We start from the raw sequence: 17,734 nt of genomic DNA on the forward strand, positions 1-17,734 counted from the left end.
AAGAAGAGGGGATGCTACACAGTGATAAACACGGTTCTATCCCAGATTATTGAAACCTGTTGCTGCCTTCAAAATTAAAACGAACTCTTATTTTTGACAAGATGAAACATATTCACAGAATAGTAAAATGTCTCTTTAAAAAAAAAAAGTTTTATACATCTTCTATGTTCTATAAAGGGTGAATTTATGAGATGAGATTTATGAGCCACCATGTGCGAGTGATCTGGGATTGTTTGGTTATGTCTGGGAAAGTTTATATCGTCAGCCATTGAAGTCGGCGTTGAGTTGGAAGAGGTATCTTGTGTACGCGAGACAAATCAGGGTCACCGTTCCTGTTTATATCTTTTACCCTCTTCGTTAAAGTAGGTCTATCCTTTCCAGCGGACTTTCTGTTGGTCAGTATTTGGCAGCTGGTGTTTTCACTTCACCCGCCTGCCAAACGGACTTTTAGCGGCAGATGAGAGCGACAGGCGGGGTGTTGGTAGCTGTTCGGTGATAAGAGATAAAGTGGGTAAAAGGTGGCTGTCAGGAACAGATAAAATTGACAGCAACGGTCTAAAAGCGACAATGTAGCGGTTACAAGCTGTACGGGAGGACACGGTGTGTTGGCAGACCGGCTGGATGTCCAAAAATGTTTCTCCTGGTGGACTTACTGAACCAGAAACACATCGACACCCTCAAAGACTGAGTCCGGAGAAAGCAATACAAAGAGATTTATTTATATTTTTTGACGAAATCATCAAGTATCATATATTATCTGGTAAATAGCTGTGAAATAGGACGATGTGTCTTTTAATACGCGTGCCAGGCTGCACACACAAAGTGCATCTATCCAGGTTGAAGCTAATGCATTCTAGGTTGTTATGGCTGGAGCATCGTCCGACCTTCTCAGCTGCCCTCCGGAGGACGAGGCAGTCATCCGGGCTCAAATCCTCACTCCATCCGACCCTGGCATTCCCTGTGTGGGCTCCCAGGCCCTACATTACGGTCCTACCGCGCAGCCCCCTCACGGGTGTCCCTGTGCTCTGCGCACACAGCCGGACTCTCGCTCGCACACCTGTTGCCTTTGCTAGCTCTTCAGCGGCCTCTACACCCTCACCTGCCGGATCAGTGAAGACCCAGGCGGACACAGAAAGAAGCCAGGCCCCCACCACGGTCCCCCTGGAGGATGTTAAAAGGATTTTGAGACTGGCTCACCCGGAGAGAGGAAGACTGGCAGGTAAACTTTATGTGACCTTTTACCTTAAGGTGTAGCCATTAACAAAAACCATCAACAACATAACTGGATCATTAACTTTAGGTGTTTCACTGACAGAGTAAAAAACATTTCTTATTTTTAAAGTGCTTTAACCTTAATAAAAACAAGGTGTCACTTTTATTGTAATTTTAGAAAACTGTGTCTGATACTCCCTTTTGTGGGAAATATACGTTGATTTTGCATTTTATAATTTAAATATCACTGACTCGCAAAATGTGGACTGCTGTAGGTGATTTACAATCCTTAAAAAAAATGTAAATTTATTTTTAAACTTGACATGACGTGAATGTATTTTTAAACTTAAAAAAGCAGTGCTAGGGATTTAAAAGGAAAAAAGAAAGAAATAATAGTAGGCTTGAACAGTAGGAAAGACTTCAAATAAAACAGGTGCCCAAAGTAAATGTGTTACTGTGGAATCAGTTCGTTTTTGTTTTTTTTTAGTTATGTTGAGTGCCAAACACATTATATGCATGACAAACCCCACACTCTAGTCTGTGAGCTGTGATGCTACTCTGTGACATGTGCTGCAGAGTCCTAAAGCGTTGTAAACAATGATTTTGGTGCCCGGCTGATAGTGTCTCTATCTGCTGACACACTTTATCAGTTACCTTTAGGATATTTACAGCATTATGAAAGTTGATCCTTTCCTTCTTTTTTCCCGATGCCCACAAAAAACGTGTTAGCCTTCTGCTCAGTTTAAATTTCAGTTTTGTTCACAAAATGGGCAGCAATGTCAGAAAATGGACAGATGTCTATTAACCAAGGCAATATAGACTTGCTGTCCTAACCATACACAGCTCATTCACACTTATGTGCATAGCTGACACCATTAGGTCCATTTTAAGCCTGGAAAACCCCTGCTTATGTTGTGTAAATAGCTGTGGATTATTATTATTATTATTATTATTATTATTATTATTATTGGTCTGAAAACCTTCAAGCTCCCCTGGAGGTTTTTGCGTGTCGGGTTAAGTTTCAGAGCTGATGGTGTTCTGGCACACTTCATTTCTTCTGTTCTCTGGATTGATGATGGCACAAATATTACAAAAATAAAATCACAAATCTATTTCTGCTTGCCAAAGCTGACCTCACACATTAAACAAGAGGTTACTTCCTGTTTCTGTAGAAGTTTATTTGTAGTTTTATAAGGTTTTCGTAAGTCCTCCTGTTTCCCAACCCTCATGTCATGTGCATGCAAGCGTAACAATCAGTTGAAGTAAAACAGTGTCTACACTTTTACCATGTTTTTTGTAATCAGTGACAACCGGTCACCTCACTGTACTTTACAAAGTGGTCATTGTATTTTCTTTTAGGTTAGGGTTGCATTTCTTTAGGGTTCATAGTTCTTTAGTATCTCTGGCTTACATTAACCTCATCTGATCTCATGTCGAGACTGCAGCTGTACATGTTGAAGTCAAATGGTATTCATTGCCTACTATAAACCTTTCTTGCTCCTCTTTGCTCTGTTTAAAATATCTGTGACATTAGAAAAACCTCCCATAGTAGTTGTGTTGGTATAACTCTTTCAAAGAAGAAGATAAGACTTTGTTTAATAATTTCTAGCCCTGGGTTTTTATTTTTCACACACATTTAAAGTGTCACATTTTTGCTTTGGTTCTGATTTTTCTCTCTTTTTGTTGTTTTATCCACCACAGCTGCTATAGGCTTCCTGACTGTCTCCAGTGCAGTAACGATGTCAGCTCCCTTCTTCCTGGGCAGAGTGATTGACACCATTTACGCCAGTGCATCAGACGCCGAGACGATGACGGCCTCGTTGACGTCGCTGTGTATCATGCTGGCGGGGGTGTTTCTGTGTGGTGGAGCGTGTAATGCCGCCAGAGTCTACCTCATGCAGTCCTCAGGTGAGATTTACTCACCTGACGTAAACGAAGGCACTTAATTGGGTAACTATTAAAAAATTAAAAACACTGGACAGCTGAGACTACAGTTAAATTTGAGCTCTCTCCTCATGGTCTGTGCTTTAATCTTCATAGTTCAGGGAAATAATCCAAACAACCATTTAAGGAATTATTTATTTAAGAGATTGTTTGCAAAGAGTTGGATCTAAAGGTCAGTCTTACAGTGTGACCTGAAGGCTTTGATGTGATTGTGTTACCACAGAGAGCCTCGTGTCTTGCCCTGTTTATTTATTCAAAAACATAAATGTCACAACTACAAAGAGGTGGTTTTATGGAAAACTTAGAAGCTGTAGTTACTTTTGCCAGCCATTATCCCAGCACAGAGACTTCCTGGAGTCTCTGCTTCTTTTTCTTTCTCAGCCAAGAGTAACATTAGAGTGTTGGGGGGTGGGATGAAGAGCAGGACGTCCCAACCTCCTGTCTGGCTGAGGCTGTGTGGCTTCTTTTCATACTTGGAAATCTAAATTGGCTGTAGATGTGAGCATGTGTGTTACAGGATTTACCCAACCTCTCAATGGATGGATGGACATGAATGAGGGAATCTCCCAAAATGTTATTCTATCTCTTTAGTTAATTAATAACACCTGTAAACATTGAATTTACAATTGGCCAAATACTTACCCAAACATAATCAAGTGTGAAGCAGACGTTTTTCTGGCATGGCCAAGTGCATGTAATTTTGCACAGCAGCAGTTGCTTTCTCCCTCTCTGATCACGTTTCCCATCTCTCTGCAGGGCAACAGATTGTTCGTAATCTCCGTGCCTCCGTCTTCTCCTCCATTCTCAGACAGGAAGTGGCATTCTTTGACAAGAATAGGACTGGCGAGCTTATAAACCGTCTCTCTGCTGACACGGCCGTGGTGGGCCGCTCAATCACAGACAACTTGTCAGATGGGCTGAGAGCTGTTGCCCAGGCAGCTGCTGGTGTCAGCATGATGGTGAGTACATCCCCTCCGAGTGTGTTGCTCTTGTCCCTCAGGTCATATCTGAACCCTCTATTATTGTTTTTTGTTTGTTTGTTTGTTTTAATTCTTTATTTGCAGTTGATATTCATAAATGCAAATTCGGAGCCAGTACGATCTCATATCTTCTGTTGGCTTTTACAGAAATATGAAAGTCTCATGTAATCTATTCTGGGAGGGATGGAGTGCACACACAAAGTTATGAAGAATTTTCAGAGCGACTTCGAATTGATGATATAATATATCTATCTACTCATGAATTGTGGGTGCTTTAGGCAGCAACCAATGTCTTTAGTGAGTGCTTTTTTTTTTTTTTTTTTTTTTTTTTTTTGCAGGCAGAATATCAAATATGTATTCATTAGAGTGTATCAGAGGAGAGCTGCAAAGGTAGATGAGTGTTAAGTATGTGTTTCAGCCCTTTGTGAGAAGTGAATTAGTGAATGTCTGCGTCATAGGGCCTCATCAGCCGACATTCCCAGAATATATGCCAGTGATTGGTTTCCTGGAACCCACACAGCCACGTTTAGAATCTCCTCCTGCAAAATGGGCTTTCTGTTGTGGTGGGATAAACAAACAAATTAAATATGCCAATTCAAGTTCTTTCACTATCCGAGAATATGTATATTTCCACTGAAATTTAATACATTCAACTAGTTCTCATTGGATATTAAGAAATTGCTCCTTTTTTCCCTGCATTTCTCTTTAATGATTCCATGGTGTGAATATATTTATTTAATTATTTGGTCAAATGCTTTTTTTTTTTTTATAAATTTTAGAGATGTTGCCCTTAGTTGAATCACTTTGGTAAGCATCAAGGAATATTTTCAATATTGGGTCATTAAGATCTAGTCTGTGTCTAATGGTGTGTTCAAATATCTGAAAAAGTCCTGTTTTTCACAGTGACAGACCTTCCTCAAACTTGATCCATTTCATTAGGCTTAACCTCAGCATGTATTTGTAAATTATCCTCTAGTTTATCTTCTCTTCTTAAAATATCCCAGACTTTCAGCTGAACCTTGATCCATGGATCTGTACATTATTTATAAGTCAGGTTTTATATGCCACTAGTGCACGCACCAAATCCAGTGGTATATAAAAAAAATAATACGTAAAACAGTTGGGCTTACACCAAAGGAAAATCACAATGTGATGTTTTAAAAATAGGTTTTAAGTTGCTCAGTCATAAATATTTTTTGTCATAAAGTGTCAAAAAACAACAGAAAAATGCTAAAGTGTATTTTATATAATATAAAAAATACTGTACGTCTACATGAAGACCAGCTGGGAACCTGGAAAAACCCTGTGAATGAGGGAGGAAGCATAAAAAATTGCTGATTAAATAACTGTGTAATGATTACTATGGATATAAATATTATAAAGTCAATGTCCTGGAGCCACAAAGATAATTATCCTCCTCAGAATGAGCCTTTTGAAAAGGCACACACACAGCGGTGAAGTATTTTGCTCTTATCCGTGTGACTTCTGGAAGCAAAGAATTGTTGGAAATGTCATCTTCAAGCTGAAATGTCACGTAGTTCCTGTTTTAAAAAACCTTCCTTGTATATCTCTCACGCTCTCTCTTACATTAAAGCTCTGTTTTAGTCATTGAGCAGCACTGGAGCAGAGCATGTCTGCTTTTGAAGTGTCTTATTATTATTTTTTCTGTGTCTGATCTGCAGCTTCTCATTCTCTGCTGCGTGCTTGTGGTCACAATGCTATTGTTAGACTATAAAACTGTTGTACAGCAGGTTTACCAAAATAATTATTAGCATGAGGAAATGAGTGTGAGGAGCTGCCACGTCTCTGACAAACAATGCTCATTACTAAAGTCACAAAATGTGTATATGTGAATATAAATCATGTAGAGTTTTGACAGAGAGGTTGCTAAATTGTTGCTTGCTTACTGGCCTTTTAATAAACTGGTTTATCAATAGTTCATTCTACCCATTTTCATACTTTATAAGATTTTCTTCATGGTTTAACCTCTCCCCCTTTACAAGGTGTTTTTACTTCTTGTAAGGAAGTAAATGTATTTCCACTTTTTGTAAATGGTCAAGGAAATGAATGGAAGTAATTACCGTAATCAGCTGTTAAACTGGGTGGATCAGAGTATCACAGATCACAATAGCTCCATTAGCTGTCTAAGTCTTGTGATGTGTCACTGTGACCTCACTGATTTAAATGCTTTCACGCTTAACAACAAAAATGCACCCAGATTTCCGCACAGTGGCTTCTACAGTGGATTCAATCAGATCAGAGCGAAACCGGCAACTTTTTAAAATTTTAACACAAGTTTAACTTTTACTATTTGAAGAAGAAAAGATTTTCTTCCTTGTCAAGTGAGCTATAACTGAGGTTTTAATGTTGCTGATTAACTCGATTAAACTTTTCAGTAGTAATACTGAAACAACGCCAAAATAAAATAACACTCTGTCTTCTTGTGGTTGGTGTAGATTGTGTATTGGCCCTTGATGTTTGGTGTGGAGTATTATCGTGACTTAGGATGGTAAATGAGTAAATATATTTTCTTTCATGTTTTGCATCTTTATCAAACTCTTAAAGGTCATCAGCTGTGTTGTTACTGTGAAACCATTTTCTTTTTTTTTTTTTTTTTTTTTTCTTTTTTTCTTTTTTTAAATGACATCAGAAACAGCAGTATGCGACATTACGTGATGGCAGAGCTTCAGTTCATCCTTTGTCATTTTTTTTTTTTTTTTTTTTTTTTTTTTAATAAATAGGACAGGGGGAATGAATGAGAGAGAGAGGGGGAGAGAAAGAAAGAAAACCCAAGGGGAGAAGAGACGGTGAGAAGGGGGGGGAAGAGAGACAAAAAAAAAAAAAAAAAAAAAAAAAAAAAAAAACAAACTCCTGGGTCACCTGTATGGAGAAAAAACAAACAAACAAACAAACAAACAAACAGAGGAGACAGCAAACAACAAAGAGCAACATAATAATAGAGAAAACAAAGCACCATCACAATAAACTAGCTAGTCATAGATATCAGTATTTACTAAGTAATAAACGATATTGTGCAGCACGCAAGATAGACAGCGCACAGTGTGCTTTGAGGCAGCAGCCAAGAAAGCTTTAGTCCGCGTCTGTGAATACCCATGTGTGCATACCTGTGTGGATCAGCATGCTTGCATTCCAAAGGTTTCTCCATGTAATGATCTGCTAGGGAGTGTGGGGGGGCCACAGCCCCGTCCTCCAGGGTGTGAAGCGGGTATGGAGGAGATCAAAACTCCAGACATCCAGAGGCCCCCAGAACACAAGAGACCATGGAAGACCAACAGAGGGGCAGCCGCGCCACTGTTCCAGTAAGAGCTGAGGAGAGTCCCAGATGAGGGCTCACTCAGCAGCCGCGGAGCAGAAGCCAGGGGGGGTTGCAGTGACGCGCCCGTGAGCTCCGCCGGCCCCCAGCTGCGCCTGAGTGACCGAGCCCTAGGCCGAGAGGCCGGGGGCACCCCACCTCCAAAGGGGCCCGAGCGAGCCCCAGGCCCCAGGCCCCGACAAGCGGCCGCCAAGGAGTGAGCCGGTGTGTACCCGGACGCCCACCCCCAGACACAAAGAACCACCAACACACCGACACCTGAGGGAGTCCGCCACCGGCAGGGGAAGTGGTGGTGGGTGGAGATAGGCCTCCAAACCTTGGAGGGCCTGAGGTGTCCCCAGAGAGGTGGCGTCTGATACCCAACCTGACATATAGACACAGACATACAGGCACACACAGACACAAACATCCATTCCCACCCTCATGCTCTCATATGCACTCACTCTACACTCAACCAACGTGGAGACAGACATAAAGAGACGCTGTACACACAATCACACTCCCCAAGCGTACTCTACAAACCGGGTCTAGGTACCCTTGCCCCTGGAGGGGGGAATTGCACCCAGACCCAGGTGGTGTTACCCTTTTCCCTGCGGTGGGGAGAGGCAGACCACCCCGACTCCGCAGCAGCAGGGAGGCCCCACACCCCAGACCGCAGTCGGACGGCCAACTCCTCCTACTAGCCCTCCCGCTCCAGCAGGCCGCAGAGAATGGGGGTGGGAGAAGACTCCAAACCTCCCTCCACCCGCTCATTGTAGTGTTGATGCATATGTGTTCTAAGGTGCAATTAAAACCCAGGAGGGCATGGAGCTACCTGCCAAGGAGCAGCAGGTAAGCGCATAGTCCCTCCTGCTAACCCTCAATGACTAAGTGTATTTAAAATTGAGAGGTGGGCAACGACGTCAGGGGTGAGGTATACACCCTGATGGTGATTTGGACTCCGTGATTGTGCCCACCCCCAAGATCCTATATGTATGTGTAATGAGAGTGTGAATAATGTGAATGTCTAAGTTGTGGGATAAAATTGAGGCAGAGGCAGCCAGAAGGGGACGGGGGGGGGGGGGGGGGGGGTAGCCTCCTCTGCACCCTGGTGACATACCCCCACTCCAAGGCCCTGCATGTGTGGGTGGTTGTGGAGGAGCGAGAAGAGGGAGGCAGCTGGAGATGGGGAGGGAAGGAAGGGAGGGGCAGGTAACCCCTCCCTGGGGCCAGCTCCCCCGCTGACCCCAGTAGGCACTCCCACCCTCCGCGACCCGCCAGGGAAGGGGGGCCCAGGCCCATCAGACCGGGGCCCAGTGCAGTAGCGCCCCCCGGCTCCACAGAGCCCTGGACAGTCCACCCAACCCCACCACAGAGAAAACTGCACCCACCCCACCAACCACACATCTTCCAGACTACATAAGACAGTAAACGCCCAGGCTGAGATCTTCCTCCACCTCTCCTGTATCTCCCCCTCCTGCAGAGAGTTCCTGAGAGAAGAAAGCTCCTGCCAGATGTGACCATCCCCCCCACCAGTTGAAGAGCCCCCCAGGCGGCACAGTGACAGTGAAACCATTTTCTATAAACTTCCTTCACCAGAACTCCTGTTTTCGCTTCTTTCTCTCTTCTTCTAGTTCTACGTCTCGCCCAGTCTTGCGAGCTTTGTGTTGCTGATTGTTCCTCCTATGGCCGGTCTTGCTGTCATCTATGGCAGATACCTTCGCTCAATCTCCAAGCGCACACAGGACGCACTCGCACAAGCCACACAGGTACGCAAACAGACCGACACCGCATCTGGGTTAAACAGCTTGAATTTATATTACTAGGATTATTGTTATGATCCAGTGTTTTGGTTTTTAAGGGTAGTTACCTAGTGTTTTTGGCCTTTTCAAAAAAGATCCCATGTAAGTCCTACAAATAAAGTTTTCAATTCTTCACAAAATAAATATTATTAAATATAACAATAATTTGATAGGTTAAATAATAAAAAGATACAATAAAAGTAAAAAATAAGTTGAAAATGTATAATAAAGATAAACTACAATATAGAGCCATGTAAATATATGACTATAGTGCATAGCTTAAATAGTTTACTAAGTGTGGTGAATGTAATTCAAAGTGGCTTTGAAGGCAGTCAGTATAACAGAGTGTTGTGCAGTAGATCCTTAGTTTTGTGTACATGTCATATAAGTGCTTTACTTCCTTAGGTAACTTAATTAAATAGGCAGACAGAGTAAATTTTCTTGTTGATAATTTGATTTTCAATCAGTGAAGTCCTAATAAAATCACGTTCGTGTGTAGTTGGCAGAGGAGCGAATCAGCAACATGCGGACAGTCAGAGCTTTCGGTAAGGAGCTGTCAGAAGTCGACAAATACACACAGAAGACTGACCACGTCCTCGGCCTGGCTAAGAAGGAGGCTGTGATGCGGGCTGGTTTCTTTGGAGTGGTGAGTACGTTTGTGTCCTTTCAGTGATGCAAATCAAATACGTTAGCAAATGAGGTGTTGCACTCAAGCTTCTGCTTTTTGCCCCATAGTTTGAGCTTGTCACAATCAAGGAGGTGTTGCACCATAATTGCCGTTTGATTCAGTTCTCCATGCAACGACGGAGAATATTTAAACCAGCCTGTGTGCATTAAAAGTTAGATAAAGCGCAACGCAGCATGTCCAGCGTTATAGCTTTTAAACAGTTACGTAGTCTATAAAACCTGCACGTCTTCTCTTTTCATAGCTTGGATTACTCTCCTTCTTTTATGAACGTGATCATATATAAAGCATTTAATCAACACCATGTGATGCACTGTCAACAATAAACATGCACTGTGTGTTACCTTTTATTGCAGGGCTGATGAGTTTGTTTGTTGTGAGGCACCAGATAAATGTGCAATATTTGTAACAGGCATTAAGACAGAGACTGGTGAGAAAACTCAACATTTAGCTCGTTGTGCTGGTTCCCTAATAGATGATTATCAGTGTAATTGAGGAGCAGTGGTCCCAAATGTTATGTTAATTAGATAACATGTGATCGGTGTGTGTGTGCGTGCGTGTGTATTTCAGACTGGTCTGAGTGGTAACATGATGATCCTGTCGGTGCTCTACAAAGGAGGCCTTCTGATGGCCAGTCAGCACATGACTGTGGGAGAGCTCTCATCCTTCCTCATGTACACCTTTTGGGTGGGCATCAGTATCGCAGGTAAGATGTACATATTCATACATACATACCAGTGTATGTAGCATGTGGATGTGCAGTTGCTGACAGCACGCTGGTTTTGTGTTTTACTTGCAGGTCTGAGTTCGTTCTACTCTGAGCTGATGAAGGGTTTTGGAGCCGGGGCCAGGCTCTGGGAGCTGCTGGACAGAAAGCCTGAGTTTCCTCTAAATGGTCAGTACACACAACATTTTATTATTCTGATTTATACCTGCACGTGTTATGTTGTACTACTACTCACTCAAAGTGTATTTGTATAATGCCTGAGCACATTTTACCTCTAAAGTCAAGTTCAAGTGAGTCTTGGACCAGGTCCATTATACCAGAGATGCCACATACAGACCATTGAAACTCTCCTTTCTGTCAGTGTAAAGAAGTGCAATTTAACAGTGCCTCTCAGTTTTCCTACATTATAAAGTCAGAGTCAGCACGACTCTTTGTGCTTAAAGTTTTAAGAAATAAATACAAATAAAAGAAAAGGCTCTGGTAGTTCATAGCCCAGACTGTGCTGTAATTATAAATCATAAAGAAAATATCTTTTTTTTAAAAAAAAAAATTTTTATCCTCATTGTGGACCCAATGTCGATAGTGGAAAAACAGGAACTTAATTGTTTATATTGTTTATCTATTGCTTAATTACATTGGTTCCCTATGAGTGGCCATGGGGAGGTCTTACCGTGTGTGCGTGGAAAGAGAGGAGTTGAGATGGTTAACGAAGTGCAGGCCAGCAGGAGAGCGGGGAGGAGGGACGATCAATTTAATGGGTCTCTGGTTTGTTTGGGGAGCTGAGCAATAACTGCTCTGAAACCTGAGTACGTGATCTTAGCCTGGCCACAGAACTCTCGAGTGGTTTTGTTTGTGGCCGCAACTTAATCTAACATCGAACTGATTCGACTACCAGGTCTGCTCCTCGAGTTTGAGCTAAACGGCTCCTGTTGTCAGGTGTGCTTTAAAATCTGGGGCAAACTGGAGCAAACAAATTGTAGCAACCTGCCTAGTTGTGCTAATGTTTCTCTCACTGTTGTCTGAACTGAAAACACAGGCCCCTAATTTATTTACAGGCCACAACTGAGCTTCAAGTACAGTAAAACTTCTCAGATGGAGAAGCGTCAGAAATGCAAATCCTGACACGTTTAGCATTTTGCTTTCATTTTTCCTTAATGAAATAAATAACCTAAAGCAAGTTTTCAGACTCTTTTCAAACCAGAACAAACTGTAGGTCAGAAACACAAAAAGTGGTACAGATGCTTTTATAAGCAAAGTATGACGTTGTTGCATAGAAGTGCGTTTACGCTGTATATTAATTTTCAGAGGTTTTATTGATAGTTTCAAGTTGCTACTATAAAACACAAGTTGATTTAACATTTCGAACATCTCTCCTAGAAACATTCATCTCACATTTACGTGTTTAAATGTACGATTTCTGTTTAAAATCAATCTCGAGTCGAGTTTTAAGCTTTGTCTGGTTTAATACAATAAAATCCTCTGCTCCTCCACAGAAGGTAAAATCCTCCCAGCGGACCAGCTGAAAGGCCAGCTCAAGTTCTGTGATGTCTCTTTTGCCTACCCGACACGTAAAGAAGCCCCCATTTTCCAGAATCTGAATCTCTTGGTCCCGGCCGGTAGCATCATGGCTGTGGTGGGGGCGAGTGGATCTGGGAAATCATCCATGGTTTCACTTCTTCTCAGGCTGTACGACCCCGATGCTGGTGAGAACGAGCTCGTTCTGTCCTCTCCGCCGTGACTGTAACACTTGAAGCTACTGATAAAGTGGATTTGACATGAATGTTTTTGTTCAGGTGTGATCACCATCGACGGTCATGACATCAGGGATTTAAATGCTTACTGGCTCAGAAGTCACATTGGAACTGTTAGCCAGGTAATACTTTAATGGTTAACTTGTTTTATACAGCAGATATAACGCACACCACACAAGTTAAATACGGCAAAAGCAATGCATAATGTATTACAATACATGACCTCTCACCCCTGCTGCACTTTTCGCCTCCCTCTTGCAGGAGCCGGTGCTCTTTTCCTGCTCTATCAGAGAGAATATCGCTTATGGAGCGACGGATCCAGATGCTGTAACCACAGAGGACGTCTACAGAGCAGCCAAAGTAGCCAACGCCTATGACTTCATCCAGACGTTTCCTAAAGGCTTTGACACTGTGGTGGGGGAGAAAGGAGTGCTGCTGTCAGGTGAGGAACCAAATCAACTATTTATGAGCCGACACTACAGAAAGTTTTATTTGTGAGACTTAAATGGGAACTATTTTTTCATCTGTCCAATTCCTTAGACATTTATTTGTGCTTTCACTGTAGTGCCTTAGACTGCTCTAAATGCTCCCAGTATAAGATAAATTTAAAAAATATATATTTAGTGCCATGAATTAAATATTTAAGAGTAAAAATATGGAGCTGAACATGAACACAATAGACCTCATTTAATTTGTTTTAATTACTGAGGAAGCATGTTCAAAATTCTCATCATGAATGGATGGATTTAAACTCCAAAATCATTTTATGTTTTAATATTTGATACTACCTGTTCAGAAGCTCTATCTTTAGACTTTAAACTCCTTAAATGGGCGCAGGTTTCTTTTTTGAAAGCTCGCGCTATCAGAGCATCATTTCATTATTTCTTTCTGGGGTTTTTAGCTGCTGTTGACTAACTTGACTCTGACTGTGTACATAATTACCTTGTGTCTGTTTGTCAGGTGGTCAGAAGCAGAGGATAGCCATAGCCAGAGCTCTACTCAAGGTAAATAGACCGTAATTGTTTTACGCATCTAGAATCATTGCATTCACCGAAGAACTTGAGTAGATTTATTTTGACTAGAATCTTCTACTCTTTTTCCAGATTTCCTTTTTGTGTGAAATGGTGTCTTTTAATCATATTTGTGGTTTCTTTCCACAGAATCCAAAGATCCTGCTTTTAGATGAGGCTACCAGGTGAGAGACGGGGAATGAATTATAACTTATCATACTTTGTTGATTTGTTTGTCATTGTTTGCTCATCTGAACATGAATACGGATTGTAAGTAACCTGTGATAGAAACTTAGTTTAAAGGTGGATATTAATTTATTTTAATCTTCATTTTTCTGTAGTGCGCTGGATGCTGAGAATGAGTTTCTTGTCCAGGAGGCTTTGGAGCGTCTGATGGAAGGTACACTTTACCCGCTTTGCTTTCCCTGCCTTTCCTGTTGCGTCACACATACGTAACCACACTTATATTTTATTTCGTGCTGTTGTCGTCCTTTTAACAGGGAGGACAGTCGTGATCATCGCTCACCGTCTCTCTACGATTAAGAACGCGGACGCTGTTGCTGTGCTGGACCAGCGGCGCATAGCTGAGTGTGGCCAGCCTACTGAGCTGCTAGGAAACAGGCAAGGACTATTCAGGAAGCTGATGGAGAAACAGGCGTTTCTACAGGAAGAGCAGCAGCGAGCACTTATCTGATAGGACAGGGAGCACGGATGCGTGAATGATAGAGAAATCAGGAGGTGAGGTCACTGTCTGTGATAACCTTTGAACTCCAGTTGAAGGGAAGCCACTGGAAAAAATCAAATTTTATTTAAGGCTGAAGCTTTTCTTTCTGTCTCGTTGCTGAAAAGACTGCCGTACATAGCATCACATGTGGATCACTCAGTACTTTTTGAAAATATCTCATCTTATGCTGAAGAAGGTGAGATTAAGAGAAAGGACTTATAACTACAGTTTTAGGGGAAAAGCTCAAATCCTGTTTTCTATCATTCAGACGTTCAGGAGGAATTTTGAAGAATTTAAATGTGACACTGTGTCTGCATCTGGATTTCTTTTTTTTCTTTTTTTTTTTGGTCAAGTTACCAAAACAGTCCAGATTGATTTTTACAACTCTGCTAAATGTATATTTGTTTTTGTCTCTCTACAGCTGATTTTTTTTTTCTATAAAGACTTGAAGCCTTTTACTGTCATATTAGAGTCTAAAGAACTAATGAAACAAATGAGCAGCTATATATATATATATTTATATATATGTATGTGGTGTTTACACCCTTGTAAAACAGGACTGAACACTATTTTAATACATTTTGATTAATGTAAGCACATTTGTCAGTTTTAGTCTAAACCAGTTACACTCGTGTAACTGTTTGTGTTCAGGATTTAACTGACAGCCTTGAAACTGTTGAACTCTACTGTCTTTGTTTGTCAAATGTAATACAAATGAGTTCAGATGCAGGGTAAAGCTGACTGAGGCTGCTGAGCAGACACTTTTATGTTTGGAGATCTGCTGCTCTCAAGGAGGAAGGACACTGGAGTCAAGTCAATAGCGTCTGTGCAGGTCTGCGTATCATCAAAACGTCTATTTCACTGTCAGAAATCCACATTTTCATCATCTTATATTGTTTTCAGAAAGCTATGCAGCGCAGATGAGAGTTTAACCTTTTAACTTGGAAAAGCCGAAAACGGCATTGCACCTTTAGACATGTGAGTGTACATGTGAGCACAGATGACGCTGCTTAAAACTGCCTATGTGGCACAATCGTCTCCTCTGTGCACAGCCGGGTGTTTACTGGATGTGCACTTGGCTGGCTTTAAGTTCTCTATAGACATGTAACCATCTACATGTAGCTACAGTGCTGAAGCTTATAAGACACAGACTCAGAAGCGATGACACTCCTGCATAAATATTAGGTTCATAAATGCCCTCTTCATGTCTCACTGAGATTCTGTTTGAGAGGATATTCCTTCATTTTTAACCCAGACATGTAAATGTCCTGAGGCCAAATTCCCTGCTTCTCTATCAGAAACGGCTCCTTTTGATTTGTCGCTGTAGAGCCCAGTTAACCTTTGTAACGAGTAGCTGGGAACATTACTGATGACAAGTCTGCATTAGTTACTAAACTCCTTTTATATTTCAGTGAGTGAGAAAAAACAAGCAACATGAAGGACTCGTATAATTTATCACGTATCATTAATATAGATGTTATAGTGCTGTCTTACACATATTTGCTGTTTGTTACATTTGGACACTCTGGTCCATTTTGAACTAATTAATCGTTGGAAACTGTCTATGACAACTGGCTAAAATATCAATTTAGCTCACAGTTTGTAGGCAGTGATGTGAGGTGGCTCATAAGTGACACTAATGCAGATGTCGTTTTAGGGGAAATTAATCCGGCATTGATCTGCAGTGACTTATCACTTTTAGAGTTATTTATTTATTCATTGCAGCGTGTAGCCTGTGTTTCAGGTGGATTTTATCTGTGTGTTCTTTATGTTAAGTATATTGAACACAAGGTGGTTTATTGTGGACCCGTTTCTTCTTTATCATTTTTTTTTTCACTTTAGAAGGAAAAACAATTTTACTCAAATCACATTAGAGTTTCACATCATTGCAACATGTTAGTCCACATTTTAGAGCTAAGTTTACTTGAAAAGTTGCCTTGAATGTCTTTTTGCGAAACTGGAGAAGCTGGAGAGTAAATTCACTCCACACTAAAGTAAATGCTGAACGTCCAGCTGACAGCAGGTCAATGTGCTCACACAACTCACAGCTGCAAGTTTCTTTTTCTTTTTCTAACTTGTAAATAGTGACATATAAATATGACACGGTGGGTTTATTATGATACTTCTATGTAAAGATAAATAAAGTAAAATACTAATAAATTGCTGTGTGTGTGTGTGAGTTATGTGAATTTTTTGTAAGTGGTTTGTTATCATACACAGCTACTAGTCCCCATAGAATCAAATTACACCAAAAGTCACCCCAGGGTGCTTAATATTGTAAAGTAAAAAAAACATAGAAAACCCTAACAATCAGATGAACCCCTATGAGCAAGTACTTGGTAACAGTAGGAAGGAAAAACGTCCTCGTAACAGAAAGAAACCTCCTGTAGAACCAGGCTTGGGGAGGGGCGGCCGTCTGCCACGACAGGTTTGGGGATCTGGGGAGGGAGATGGGACAAAAAGACACTGTGAAGAGAACCAGAGCTTAGTAACCAATGATTAACCTTTTATGTTGCGGGTCAAACTGGCCTGTTTTAAAGTTAAAAAAAAATTTTCCCTTCGATTTTTTAAAGTATTTTTTAACCCCCACATGTTTATATCACATAGATAGTGTTTGGGTCAGTTCGACCTGGCATTCAAAGTGGTTGTTAAAGGGGTCAAAATCTATTTGTTTTATGTGCAGCTGTGAGACACATTTCACCACACGCACAACACTCCCTACATGAGGTTCTATTGACCTCGTGTAAACCGCGTGAATGCAGGTGGCGTTATGACTTCTTCTCCACCCACATTGAGGGGACACTCGCCAGCAAGAGAGCAAAACGTGTAAAGAATCTCTGCAGTGGAGTCCTGACAACATTCCACAGCTACATATGAGACATTCTCCTGTCAGAGTTTTACCGAATGAGCAGCAGAATAAAGGGTCATAGCCCTGAAAGCTCTAAAATTCAACTTTGATCATAGAGGAGGAGGATCTGTCTGCAGATGAAGACCATCGTGAAGTTAATTCTGAATGTGAACCAAATAAAGAAACTGATTTATATTTCTCCAATCATGACAATAACATCAAAATGGTGAAATAGTCATCTTCATCCTCAAATATACATCAGGCAAAACTGCAACATAAAGATGGCCTTTTTGGCTCCCAGAAACAAATCTAAACAAAACCACATGCGTAGCATAGAGGAGAGAAGGGACATATTTTAAACAATCAGCCACGTGGTGACAGGTGTGCTTCCTCTTAAGCCCCGTGTCACACGGGTTGCCCACCTCCAAACCAAACCGAGAGAGTTGAATGAGTTGAATGGTCATCACACTAGTATTTAAACAGTTTACAAAGAAGCTGTTACACTCCCACTCTTCAATTGACTTTCCACTACAGTTCCAGCAGAAACCATGTGATGATGAATCAAGCAGTCCCAGCTGCTCTGCCGTTCTGTCATTATATCACATTTGTTCATCCATATTACATAAGTATCTGGATGATTACATTTTCAGCCTCAATTCAAGGAGTTTAATAAAAGTGTTGCACTAACTTGCAATGTAATATCCACAGGAAATAATTCTGTAGTTATCCACTATAGGT

At 41.4% G+C, this 17,734-nt stretch overlaps 1 protein-coding gene across 1 annotated transcript; it reads left to right on the plus strand.

Annotated features, from left to right (window-relative positions):
* Positions 1-250: 250 nt before the first annotated feature.
* Positions 251-14,419, plus strand: abcb10 (ATP-binding cassette, sub-family B (MDR/TAP), member 10). The gene is made up of 14 exons (XM_085353567.1): positions 251-1,219; positions 2,914-3,120; positions 3,913-4,115; positions 9,084-9,218; positions 9,751-9,897; positions 10,507-10,642; positions 10,736-10,831; positions 12,157-12,366; positions 12,457-12,536; positions 12,676-12,856; positions 13,375-13,418; positions 13,575-13,609; positions 13,766-13,824; positions 13,925-14,419. Exons 1-14 carry the CDS (start codon positions 784-786, stop codon positions 14,116-14,118), a joined length of 2,163 nt encoding a protein of 720 aa, XP_085209693.1. The 5' UTR covers positions 251-783; the 3' UTR covers positions 14,119-14,419.
* The last annotated feature ends 3,315 nt before the right edge of the window (positions 14,420-17,734 follow it).

The sequence above is a fragment of the Diplotaxodon limnothrissa genome, linkage group LG1, assembly GCF_057381915.1.
Source record: "Diplotaxodon limnothrissa isolate DT_005_m linkage group LG1, D_limnothrissa_male_GT1.1, whole genome shotgun sequence".
Lineage (NCBI taxonomy): Eukaryota > Metazoa > Chordata > Actinopteri > Cichliformes > Cichlidae > Diplotaxodon > Diplotaxodon limnothrissa.